Source organism: Aedes aegypti, chromosome 1 (genome assembly GCF_002204515.2).
Source record: "Aedes aegypti strain LVP_AGWG chromosome 1, AaegL5.0 Primary Assembly, whole genome shotgun sequence".
In the NCBI taxonomy this organism is placed as follows: Eukaryota; Metazoa; Arthropoda; class Insecta; order Diptera; family Culicidae; genus Aedes; species Aedes aegypti.
The window spans coordinates 184,830,435-184,844,394 of record NC_035107.1 but is presented as its reverse complement, the minus strand read 5'-3'; the positions used below and the strand labels follow the sequence as shown (position 1 = coordinate 184,844,394).

Below are 13,960 nucleotides of genomic sequence, written 5' to 3'. Positions count from 1 at the left end.
GACAATTAGCAATGAGGGCTCTTAAGCTGTCAACTGTGAAGGTGTTCATAAGAACACTAATCTGAGAAGCAGACTCTGTCCCAGTTGGGACGTAACGCCAGAAATAAGAAAAGCAAAAAATGCTGAAGTTCTTGTAGCAGATTTGCTCCCAACTTTTTGCCTTCGAACTTAACAGAATTCGACTTGAGCGCATTCGTATGGAATGTTCATCATCTCACCGTAAACAATTCGACACGATGCGTCTGGCAGCCTGATTACACATATGCATCGAAATGTCTTAATAAACGAGCGCATTTTTAGTTCGGATAAAAATATATATCGACTCCAACAAAATTAATAGCCCCACCGAGCACGCTTAGCCCGACGACGACGTTGGAAGAAGGTTTTGACCGGTTAGGCTGGATTTGTTTACAAATGGAGAACCGCCCGTGGAGAACCGGTTGCATTCGAAACCGCAAACACGGCTGCCTCTGCCATGAAATTAATTTTGTGCGAAAATGCGCTAGAATTTATAGTGCTAGCAACTTAGTTGGGAAGCTATTCGTTTGATGTTTTTTGGAGGCCGCTCAAGGCAACATGAAGTGATCCGCTCTATATTCCAGCGTGAAATTTATGTTTCACATATAGAGACTATGGCTCAACCACTGCAGTCAATCCTAGTGTAAGCTCTTGAGGCCCCAGAGATTCTAACGGAACAATTCCATAGGTTCCTCGGGAGTTTTTTTGGGGAAATGCTTCAGGGATTCATTTAAAGACATCTTCCAGGAATTCCTCCAGATATTATTCTAAAGAATCTTCCTAGAATCCGATCCTAAATTCCTCCAATGATTTCTCAATAAATGCTTAGAAGATTTCCTTCAGAATTTCCTCCAGTAAATCCTTCAATAATCCTAAGTTTTTATTTCCACCTTTCAACTTTCTTTCAACAGGGAATGCCATGAATATTCTTCCAAGAAGTCTCCCAGAATTTTGCCTTCAGCGATTGTGCCAGTACATTTTCTATCGATTTTATCAGTTATCAGTTGTTAGGTAAACTCGAGGAGTTCCTACGCTGATTTTTCCAGCAATTTTTTGAGCCAGGCTCCTTCAAAATCTCCTCAAAAACTTCTTTTAAAGAGAGCATTATTTCCGAGTTGCAAATTTTTGATCTATCATAATGTTTTAAAGTTTAATCTATTTTGTTCTTTTTTTAACTTCAAAATTACTGGTAAACCATCTTCAAAGTAATTTTGTCAGTTGAAGCTTGCAAGCTAGATGTAATTACTGAACGGCCATCCATTCTAATTTTATTCAGTGTGACCTAAAAAATTAAAAACTATGATCATTTCTGAAGGGGTTAGCTTCCTGGGAAGAACCTCGAAAAACCCTCAAAGCTCTGCTGGTTATTGGATATCCGCAGTGATGTTTATTAGATTTCTGCGATGATTCCTAACGGACATCTGACAAGGTTTTCGGCTTCTAAACCATATAGTTAGCTTCCAAACCAGATAGATGGCTTCTAAAACAATTAGTAAGAAATATTCATTGCAGCTACCAGAGCTGATGATCTCTGGTGAAATCCTCAAGGGATATCTTGATGAATTTCTAAATAAACTGCTGGAAATTTTTTTGACAATTTTCTAGCGGGATTTGGAATGCGTCAATGTAGGGCGATTATTGTTGGCACTTTTGATTAACTTATGCATCGTTTTTTTTAAAGCTGCTGAGCTTTAGAAGGCGTTGTTTCGGAGCGCTTCTTATTGCAAAGTTTCAGGAAATTCGACCAAGAAAAATGTCCATGCCAAAATCAATCGTGATCAAAAGTGGTCAAGTTGTTCTTTACTCTATTCTGAAACTGTACAAAAGTGCGGCTTACTGCTGAGTTTCAGTCAATTGGATAAAGGGACCCGAAAGTTAAAGTGGACGATGAAGGTGCTTATATTACTTGCCCTGCGTGATTTTTTGCGGCCATTTTCGGCCCAACGACCATTTCAGCCTGATAACCCTTTCGGCCAAACGAACCTTTCGGCCTAAGGGCCTTCGGTTGACGACATTCGACCTAACGACCTGCACTCCATGAAAGTTCCTAGTCGAGCTTGAAAAGATACTAGGATTCCTGGTTCAACACTTAGTGGATTCCTTCAAATGGTCATAGCGGAATTCTTGCATTGATCGCCATCAGATCCAAATGGTGGATTACATACGTGATTTATAGGAGTGCCTATCCAGTACATCAGTTAAATCATTCTGAGGGCTGCTTTATGTTTCAATAAGCATTGATTTTAAGAACATTCATCTTTAGGGATCCGCGAGATGCTTATTAAGTTTCAAAAGGGTCGTAGCTTCGAAAAGGTTGGGAACCACTGCAGTCGTATTGACATCATATATTGTACTGAGGTGACGTCTACGTTACAATTCAGCTGATAGAACTTATCACGTTCAATAGATTATAATTCATGGAATAGTACCAGCGCCAGATTTTACCCGTCACGAACTGGTGCTTTTGGTAGAATCACCCGACGACAAACGTTGGGTTCTTTTTTGCACTTTGTTGCATTTGTCAGAATTCGTCATGTCAGTGCACCTAACCTAGCGATGATAATGATGATGGCCGCATTGTCACCGTGGATTACATTTCCGCAGAGTTCAACTCCCAAACCCGGCAACATTGTACCGAACATGCCGCAACCGGCAACTGTATATTATGCAAGAATAATTCAGCACTGCAATTTGCTGCCATTACCATCTCAACGACATATATTCCACTCCGTCATGATGCATAATTCAATTTACTTTAATACTCCGACTCTGACGAGTCGCCGAAAGAGTGAATGTGGGAAGGCACAAAAGCTACTTCCATATAAAGTAAGGTACAGTGGGGGAAGTGTAGCAGTGGGGTAAGTGGATCATTCGTCAATATTAAGCATAAATACTTGAATATGTTTAATGTTTTCGCATCATTGCTTTAGGTTATATACTTACGCCCACACTGATACTATTGCAAAACTGGTACTACACGTACACCAACACAAGCAAACTTGTTTGCTGCAAAAAATAATTTATTTGAAAATTGTTTTCCATCAATCAAAAATCCACTGTATCTCTGTCTAAAGTCGAATACTATTAGTTTTTTCGACACGTGGTGAGCATTTCAGTTCTAATTGAATGTATCACAATGAAAAATATGTGATTTTTATAAATAAATGCAGATATATTGTATATGGTACACTTACCCCTACTTTTTAATGGGGTGGGGTAAGTGGATGAAGTATTATTATTATTTATTGGCAGACTGTTTACGATAATTTTAATAAGTTTCTGTATCCGCAAATGTTGTTTTCCCTTAACTTTATTCATTCCTAGCTTAAATTTGTCAAATTGAACAAAGAAAATTTGAATTAATCCACCTAAAAGTTTATTTGACCCTTTCTGGTATAAAAGAGTAATAATTTTCAAAATTATACGAAATTTTTCGTGGTTTATCTAAGTTAAGTTGTAGAAGAGCAAAATATACAAATTTTCCACTTGATAGCATATAATCGTACGTTATTTGAGCATATAAACTGTTCTAGACAGATGATACAAATATATTCATAAATAGAATAAAAAGACTTCAGTTTGTTATTGAAAAGTAAATGTAGCTAATATTTTTAAACTACGAGTGTTTTTTATAAAACATCGTTAGGAATAATCTAACAATACTTCTATATAACTGATGTGTATAAATGGATGAATTTTCTTCAAATTATTCTAGCTCCAATATTTTTTTTTGTACGAATTAGTGTGAACTAATGTATAAAATATGTATATACATATATTTTGGTTAATTAAAGATACTTTTTAATTTCAAAGTATTAAAATGCAAATTACTAGCACTAATAACAAGAACGAGAGTAATAGCATATATACTATACATAATTACACCACATTTGTTTTGAGAACAGATGTTTGTTATTGGTGATCCACTTACCCCACCAAGGTGGGGCAAGTGGATCATTTGGCGCAAATTTTCAAGTCCCTCATACTCAATACATAACAATCAGAAAAATCGAAATAAATAACGATTTGAAGAATATTAGTCCCTCATTTGTAATCCACAGAAAAAAGTTTGAATTACATTATTCACGTTAGCTGTACATAACAATGAAGTTGACTATTGATTTTTCTGTATCCACTTACCCCACGGTACCTTACTTACTCACATCTCCGAAAATTACGACTACACACTTAGAAAAAATGAAAATTATCCGGGATGTAAATCTAGATGTAAATGCTGAATATAAAAATTAAAAACAAAATAAATTTACTAAACATAACATGTAAAAATACTTTTTGGTGTAAAATTCGGTCTAGTTGGTCCAAACATATTTGTGCTTTGCTTGAAAGTATCAAAAGACGGAAAATTACATTTCTAACCTGTGAATTCTCGTTTTTTTTCCTACTGTGTATCCTACACAGAAGAGCGTCTGTTGCTGGCTGCCCCCAACGGTATCTAATTTAATCAAAAATCTCTGAACCGAACCCATATATGCTTAAGAGCAAAAAAAGCATCATCGTCCGTTCCTGGTACCTTCTCCCTGTCTTCTCCGGCGCAAAACATCATAATGTGTTGATTTCGGTGTTCGTTTTCGGTGGTCAAGCAACAATCTCCTGGTCAACGCAATGGCGTCGCACAGTGGCTCGTTTTTATGAAAGGAGTAGACTAAACCACGAAAGAGTTCCAAATGGATCGAAAAATTTTTTCTGCAAAGTTAACTTGATGTCCGAAGTTACCGTTTTGGAAATACGAATATTCGGTGTGTTTTATCCAGATTGATATTTACCAACAAACTTGAAGAAACATTTCATTCCAAAGCATTGGGGAAACATTTTTCAAATGCATAAAAATCTATAGGAAACATTAACACAAAAATCAAACACTTTAAGGTGAAACAGTTTGGAACCAACTTTTGATATTGCACTTAAACTTTAAAGGCACAAATCTCGCAAGGAAAGCATCCAACAACACTGTACTTTTTATTTTGGCTTTATGCACTAGCAGAAAGCCTAAAATAAGAAGATCAGAAACATTTGTCTACCATTTCTCCAGTTTAGTGCTTTTGAAAACGCGAGCAGGGTCACAATTCGGCCATTGTGACGGCCATCTTTGGATTCAGAGATGTTTCACCTTAATTGTTAAGGTTTTGTCCGGCCATGTGCCACTGTGCGATCGCTGTCGTTGTTTGCCATGGCTACGTAAAGATGATAGAGTAGAAGAGCGACCAATTTAAAGTAATCGTCGTCCATCGTCGCTCATTCTGGTTGATAAACTGGTTGACTTTAAACGAAACTAAACGGACGAGCGAGCGCAACCAAAGAATCGCCACCGTATGTGCGTCCGATGCGGATCTTCCCGAAACCGAAACCGATATTTGCTTGAGAGTCTAGAGATGGTTTATTCGCTTGTTTATTTAGATATGTTGAATGATGCGACGGAATGGCACGGGATGGAGGGTTTCATTTCCAGAAGTTGCCAATTTGAGAGAGGTTGCTGATGGTTGAAAGTTTGCTAACTGAAAACTGTGAAAGTATACCTATTCAATCCGCTTCAAATTTTATTTGTATTTAATCGAATTTTTAAACGTCTATGCTTTAAATATAGTCATTTTCCACTTTGCTGCTACAGATTCTTATTCACTTCTGCATAGAAGCCTTACAAATATTGTATATGTAATGTTACATACATAAGAGATGTAAGGTTCTTATGCAGTAATAATGTTAAAATCTTATAATTTCTGTAATAAACAATTTTATGTTTTGACACAAGTGTAACATAAACATAAACGCTCAGATGAAAACCCGTTGAAATAATGTTCAGAACTGACAAAAAAGATCCATTGTTCCCCATTCCTCTAGTCTCATTTGCATAGTTGCGGATCATTATCAGTTTGTTCTACTGAGGTGATCTGCCCATTTACCTCAAAAGCGCTTGATTAGTAGTTGTTTATGTGTTTTGACAAGGATCGCGTTACCGACGCTCGCTATCAGTCAGCAAAGCAGCATTGCCTGGCGCACTCTCGAATGACGCCAATCCAGTTTGAACCCGGTGGGGCAAGGGCAAACAACGAGCAAGCTTGTTTTTTTCGCTGGGATGCGTTATCATGGCGGGCATCGGGATCGGGATCGGAAGCCAATTTTGTTTGATTAGAAAATAATGCTGTGGAAGGTTCAAACTACAATTGGCATAGAAGATAAGCCATCGGGGTTCGTCTTAGCCTAGTGGTAACGTCTGCGACTACAAAGCAAAGCCATCCTAAAGGTTCTGAGTTTGATTCACGGTCGGGTCAGGATCTTTTCGCAATATAAATTTCCTTGACTTTTCTAGGCATGAAGTATTATCGTACTTGCCTTACAATGAACGAATGCAAAAATGGAAACTTTGGTAAAGAAAGCTGTCACTGTGGAAGTGCTCTTAGAACACACAGCTGAGAAGCAGGTTTTGAGTAGTAAGCTCGTACGGTCAACCAGAAGATAAGCAATAGAGCCGTAGAATACTTCAAAAGTTTGAAAGTTTTATTTCAGTCTTGTGCACAAGTAGAGAGCTTAAAACAAGGAACTAAATATTTCGCCAATTTAGTACCTTTAAAAACGTGAGTACGGGCTGAACTCAGCATTCGTGACTCCATCTTACGATTACGAGATTTTTCACCTTAACAGAGAATTGAGACGCATACCGAACGAAACCAACATAATTTTGTTCTTTGTCTGGTGGTTGTTTTTTATGGATTGGGGTCAAGTTTTTGGTATTCATCAATTTCCTAAAAAATATTCAACAAACAGACACGTTTTACAATTCAAATTACAACACTGAAGACATTAACTAACTATTTAATTGGATTACAAACGGAAAACTTGGACAACGGTTTACTACTCAGTTTCGCTTCTCTCTGATTTATGTTGTTACAACCGTCATTTTGTATTGATTATTTGATAAATGTTAAGATGATATAATTTTGATTGCTTTTAGTAAGAGTCGTATATTTCCTCCTTATCCACATGGATCGCTTCACTGACCAAAGGGGACTCCCAGAGCTTTTTCCTTCATCACTGATAAACACCCTTCTCGTGGTGATTGTGGAGGTATTCTCGGTCTCCAGAAGCAACTGACTGTAAGAACTGGACCGGCGCCATTATGGATCATTAATGTGAGAGCTGGTAAAATGTACATTTCGAGAGTAGGTCGAAAGTAGTCCAATCCCTTATTCATTTGGATCGAAGTGCAAATCTTACCAGTTCCAATCAATCACTATGCTATGCCAAACTCATCTGGATACTGTGTGGTGAATAAGTTCAGTCGCTTGTTGCGAGATTCTTTATTTGATAATACCAGCGTTTTTATAAGCGGGTATCCTGTTATGATTTTGTATTCAAACTCTGAAAGAGACTCAATGAGTATTCATAGTATACATTACCAAAAATTTCGTTGAAATTTATTGCAATAATTACGATAAAACGTATTCTATTACCTTTAATAACTTTACTTGAAATCAACGGAAATTATTCAAAAACTTCAAGAACTATGCGAGCACTGTTCTTTTTACTTTTAAACAAATTATGCTAAAAACTCTTGAAAGAAATAAGAAAATCTGCTGTGAATGGTTTCGCAATCATGTTCTCAAAAACAAGTTATTTTAATTACAGTGACCCAATGTCACCCCCTCTATGGGGTGAAATTGGGTCATTTTTCATTCACTTGTAGTGCCGTAGTGAATAAATATTTTTCTTTATTTTTTGGACAGTTGTTAATGTACCATCAAAGTACATACACACCAAATTTGAAGTTTATTGGAGTTAAATTTCGATAGTTATTCAATAAGTAATTCATACATATCCTTTTTTGACCCATTCTCACCCCCAACGACAGTATACACTTTATTCAAGGTCGTACAAACAGGCCTTTAGGATCAACGCAATCAATATTGTTTTTTTATGTTTTTGAATTGTTAAAGAGAGACTCGAAAATATAACTCCAAATACTTTCCGTACATCCAAAAATTTATCGAGTTGATGGAATATTGAACACAATCCAAAATCTAATTATGTCTGGATTTCTAATACGACACGTTTGTGATTTTCTATCAGAATCAGTGTTCTATGGTCAATGTCAAATTTCCTTTCTTTGTTCAACAGAAATCATTTGGATCATTCGTGGTTTACTTTTCGTGCGTTTTTAGCATCTTTTCGTTAGCAAATTCACTAATATTGAACAAAATCTATGTAGAGGACCTGAACCTCAAAATGCAATTGCATAAATTTCCAACATCTTTTCTTATCTCGCATTCCGGTTCGTTTCACCGCTTACAGTCTGTTTGTCTCGCTTCTTAAAGATATTTTCTCCTCCTTCAATACAACCGTGTGAACTATTTTTAACCAACAGACCGTGCCATTCTTACGCTTCATTTTTATATTTTTTCCGCTACTACTCTGTCGGCCGACTGACACACGTTCCGCCTCTCAATCCCTTGGCTTGCTTCCGATTGAACTGGACACAGTTAAATAGCAGCAATGGACAGACCCACACTAGACTGCCCCAGCTTAGTATGGGAGAAAAATAAAGATGTATGATTCCACGGGGCACCCGCCAGGATTATTTCTTGGGGTTAGAGGAAGCCTTTCTGAAAAGTTCAGCTCATTTGATCGTGCCATGAGCTGGCGCATTTGAATTGAAGTTAATATGGGATTTTCAGCTCAAACATATGAGAAACAGCACACCATCTACTGTTTGGTTCAGGAAAATTAATGATCGCGTTCAATTGGACCCAGAATGCCAAAAACACTACTTGATGTAATAGCGAAGAATATTGTAGAAGATTGTACCATGATCAAAATTTATAAAGTTGGTGTTTTAACCATCTGAAGTATAGCATGCAATACTGCTTGTATTTCTTCAACATAGCTTGGAGGTAGCCACTAAGCGCATCATAGCCACCTATGGCGCTGGGCGAGCTGAGGCACATGTCGCATGCATATAAGTAACTGTACGGGAGTGCTGATCTAAGCCTAACTTTCAATAACTGAAAGAGTAATGAAAATGAGATTAAATCCGGATACAACCTTCTGCAATTATGTTCATTAGGGTATCAACTAGTGTATTTGTCATTCTGGGCTTATTTGAATGCAAACAATTAGTATACGGAACGAAACAGTGACATAAGATCAATTTTCAATATATTTGAGAATATCCCATACAAACTTCAAATCGAATGCGCCAGCTGGTGGAGCAACCAATTGAGTTGAAATTTTGAGAGAGCGTTTTTCTTACCCTAAGGCTCAAATCTAGGGGGTGCCCCGTTGAGTTTTACAACTTTTTTGTTTAAGGGCCAGTCTAACCCACACGTTGCACATTTATTTCCTAAAGAATGTCACCAAGATAATGGCTATGATCTGCTCCAATAAATCCCCGTCAGGATCCTTGAATCTCAGAATTTTGGAGGTGATGCTGTCGTCTCCGACAAATGGCATTCATTAGTTCTAACCATACACTTGAATGCCCCTGGTATGCCTTCTCAGAGCGCCTCAGAACTTCTAGTTTTCCATGAATGAACGTTTGCACGCAATGAGTAATGACTGGCGATAAGCAGTTTCCCACAGCTGTTGATTACGGCAGTCGGTACAAAGACGGCGGTGAGAAGTGGCCAGATAGGCCAGCAGGGATGAGCGTTCAGGTCAGTTGGTCGCCACGCACTTGTCACGCCGGACCTGTCACTCATCCGTACTCTTCAACAATCCTTACTTTCTCGGCAACGGCGACGGTAACGATGTTGGAATGGGTAAAAATTGTTCGATTTTTGTGTCTCACTCTCTTCTTGGTATAACGTCCCAACAGGGGCAGAGTCTGCTTGTCAGCTTAGTGTTCTAAAAGAACTTTCTCAGTTACTAAGTAAGAGCTTTCTTTGCCAAAGTTGCTTTTTTCGCATTCGTATATGAGGAGTTGCAGGCACGATGATACTCTCAAAGAAGTCGAGAAAATTTCCATTGCCAGTAGATCATGAACCGATCGGGAATCGAACCCAGACACCTTCAGCATGCCTTTGCTTTGTAACCGCGGAAGGCTTATGAAGGCCCCGATTCTTGTGTATTGTTGTTAATTGTTTTGAGATGCTGCTTGTGTTTGGTACATTTCTATATTTTGCCGGCCGCACGAGTGGTGGACAGAGAGTTTAAAAAAATCGGTTTTATTTTTATCAGCACGCCGGCATCCCAACCGAGGAATGTTTCCCAAAAAAAAAAACAATCGGTGCTCAGACAGAAAGAAGCTAACGCGGCGTGAGTTGTTAATGATCGTGTTTTTCTTTCGTAACTGACATTTTTTTTTAATTGAACTCAGTTGAACCGCGAGAATAGACTTTTTGGTGGTATTTGGTGCACGGTAGAAGCATGCACTGGCGCGACGAGGATTGATAAGATTACCTTTTAATCGGAGCCACACGATGCAATGCGTTGGGGTATTTGTAGTGATATCAGTCAATTTCACTGTCCGGAGGAGGCCGCACGTGTGTTTATATTAGATGGAGTTTCGTGTAATCTAGAGGGGTTATCAAACTTTTTTAGTTGCACATGGTGTTGAGCTTCGGGCTGTTGGTGATTATAGACTTTAGCGATTTGAATCACAATGCGTTTTTTGTTAGATCAGTAAGCCTCACTGGATAACTGAGATAGTGGTTTCATGACACTTAACCCTATGTCGTATGTCTGACTATGTTAAACGAATACTCATTTTTTGTTATACTAGTAGGCCTGAAGACCAGTTTTCACTAATAGATTCATAGTTGCATAGTTCTTGTGTCCTAGAACACTTCCATTTAGTCGTATAGACATAGATTGAGTGAGTAAAGGCGCTTAAGCCTAGGCTTTAGAGCATGAATACAAGTGAGAAATACCTATGTCCCACCCTAAGAGAAAAGACATTTGGACTACACGGAGTGTCTATTCACCTTATTAAAATTGCATTAAAATAAAACGGTTGATAACCGCGTCTTCTGGGAGAATTTAGGATGTTTTGGATAATTATTAAAGTAATTACTTGGGGAATCACTACAAAGGACAATACTTGGAGATGTTCTTAGTGAAGGAATTCTTCGATAATCTCAGCAATTATAAAAGAATTTCAGGAAGTAAATTAGAAAATTTTCAAAAGAAATTCTGGCAATATCCTTGACAAAAATCTTTAAAGTTGCACAAGATTACAGACTGTTGATAGAACCTCCGAATAATTTCAAGTGAATCTAAAAAAATGTCCAAGAAATCTATCATGACGCAATTATTTTATGGTTATGAGTGCTTAAGACAATCTCGGAACAAATCAAATACAAAATTAATCCTAGTAATGCAATTTCTCCATTGGTCAGGGAAACCTTCTTCTGCTTGACCTATTGCCTATGCAAGCACTAAAATGGAACATAACACAGATAAAAATATGTAAATTCAAATGTAGTGTAAACTGAGGCATAGAGTAAAAATAAACCAAATTCATCTATTTTTACGGCATTTCGTTTAATTTTCAACAAATTTTGCTTGAATGTTACATGATCTTGTAAATTTAAAGTGCATTTGATTGAAAAATAAGCGATTTATCGTTGACATTTCAGTTTATTTTTATGCTCCAAATATGTGCATGAAAATTAACTTAAATTTACAACATATTTTTAGCTGTGAATAGAATATGGGCCTAGATGAAACATTGGCTAAGCCTATATTTCGTAATACTTTTTACTACGGGCTTAGTTCCAGATCGTTTGATCGCCGAGAAGAAGAAGATAAGGTTCCTTCATATTATTTTTGCTATTCACTCGATCTACTCTTCAACTATTCAGCTATATCATTCACTCTGTTTTGCGAATGAATATATGAATGATGTCGCCAACATCAACATCCTCCCCCACAATATTCGATGGTAGGAAAAAAAAGTGGTAAAAGCGTCCCCACGCATCGCCAAATAAATAAACTCACGCACACGCTCACTCACACATACACTTGGCTCAGTTTTGATTCCTTGTTTGAGACGAGGTTTTCCTTCCAATCTTACCGCGACCATTCGTCTTAATAAGAGAAAATAAGTTGTTATTCACTTCTGATGCCAGAAGCGTACGGTCGTCTGAAAATTTTCCTTACGATTTTCACGGTTTAACCGAAAAATTCAAATCAAGAGGATTGTGATTTTTATTTAACACATTAAGTTTTGTCTTAAAGAAGCATTCTTCAATCGTACTTCAATAGCAATCATAAGAAAGAAAAAAAGCAAATTTGATTGAGGAAACATTAAGTACACGTGGAGCGTTTCGGTCCGGGAAGAATACAAAGGAAAGTGCATCGATTTGGACGATTAATTAGCCTTTGATTTTTCGATCCACTCTGGATTGTGGAAAGAGAAATCTCAGGCAAGCCCGGTTCTCGCGTGCTCGGTCCTCGGTCCCGCGATCTCCGGAACTCGGCCCAAAGTGGTAGTGCTCTGGTGAACGAAGGAAAATGCAACCTCTCTCCCCTTGTGTTGAGGCGAGAGCAGTCCAGTAGAAGCAATGTTCGAATTTCGAAATTTTTGTTCACAGTGGTGTGGAGCACAAAGATGAAATATACTCGTGTGCCCAGCTGGAAGCACGTCAACAGAAATCAGTTCAAAGCGAGGATTCACCTGCAGTTGAAGCAGTCAATAGCAGTGCCGCCAGCGCAGCAACAGTGAAGACAAGTGATAAAGTGCTCAAGGAGAATATCAATATCAACAACAGCAACAACAATTATAACGATCTTAAGAAGAAACTTACGCCGGAAAAGGAAGCCGAACAAGTGGTGAAGGTGATTCGTAAAGTACCGGCTCCGATCAGTGCAAATCAGTGTGTCATACGACCGATATCCGTTACGGCATCCATATTTAGCAGTGTTGCCAAGAAACCGATAGTAGCATCAGCCGCAGCAGCAACAACAACCGCCACAGCAACTCCGGTTGTGGAAGAGAAACCACCGGAACGTAAAGTACCGCAATCGGTCACGGCAAAGCTGTTTGTCAAGCCGAAACACGCCACCGATAAGATATTTGCTCCCCGTACGGAAGATATGAACAAAGGATTCTTGATGTTCTCGGAGGAGGAGCCAGGTCTGACAAGTAAGTTTTTTTTCCTTATTTTTGAACGTAATTTTATCCGAAAACCGATGAATGACACAATCATGTTGAACTTTTAGCAATCATTTCCAGGTTCGAAAAAACAACAGAATAACTAGGGTGTCAATGCTAGTAATGGACCCCTTAGTAGCTGAAATTCATTCTCGACGCTTTTCCGCAATTGTATATCAGGCAGATATACGTTTTGTAGAATCTAATAACAAGTTCAATGTCTTTACTTCACAGTACACCCATGCAACATACAAAATCATTCGATTTTCCCAGAGAAATATACATTTGGAAAACTGTTGTCCGAATGCCTATTATGGACCCTCCCGGGGTCCATAATAGGATTGTTTACAAATTTGACGTTGCGTATTATGGACCCTCCATTTGATTCCCATGTAATCCGGCTCGCTGCCGACGAGCCTATTATGGACCCACCTGGAAATGCGTATTATGGACCCTATTGTGTGGTTTCATTTACAAAACTGTTCAAATATCTGTATTTATTCACCTCAAACCAAATATTTTGCCTGAAACTGCTGACTAACAATGCAATCGAAGTTCCCCCGGTGGATTTTCATAGGAATAAGGTTGCTTTGAGTGTTAATTTTATGTTTTTCTGTAGGGGGTCCATAATACGCAAAGGGTCCATAACCGGCATCGACTCCCTACTTACATCATCCGCAAATTCAGTTTTTTTATAATTCTTATTTTAAGCAAATTAGTAACAAGTGTAGTTATCAATTACATGGGTGCTCTTTTCCCTGAAAAAAACATTTTGATACTTTAAAATTTACTATATATTTCAATGTTCTTTGTAAACTTGTTCTTGGGCTTATTAGT

The 13,960-nt window shown here is 38.0% G+C and overlaps 1 protein-coding gene across 2 annotated transcripts in view; it reads left to right on the top strand.

Moving 5' to 3' along the window:
* LOC5568344 (protein similar) overlaps window positions 1-13,960 on the top strand; it is a 408,921-nt gene that overhangs the window by 336,893 nt on the left and 58,068 nt on the right. For both annotated transcript variants that reach the window (XM_021855001.1, XM_021854994.1), the window contains exon 7: window positions 12,564-13,114. In XM_021855001.1, coding sequence (XP_021710693.1) covers window positions 12,564-13,114 — 551 coding nt within the window. The remainder of the gene's footprint in view (window positions 1-12,563; window positions 13,115-13,960) is intronic.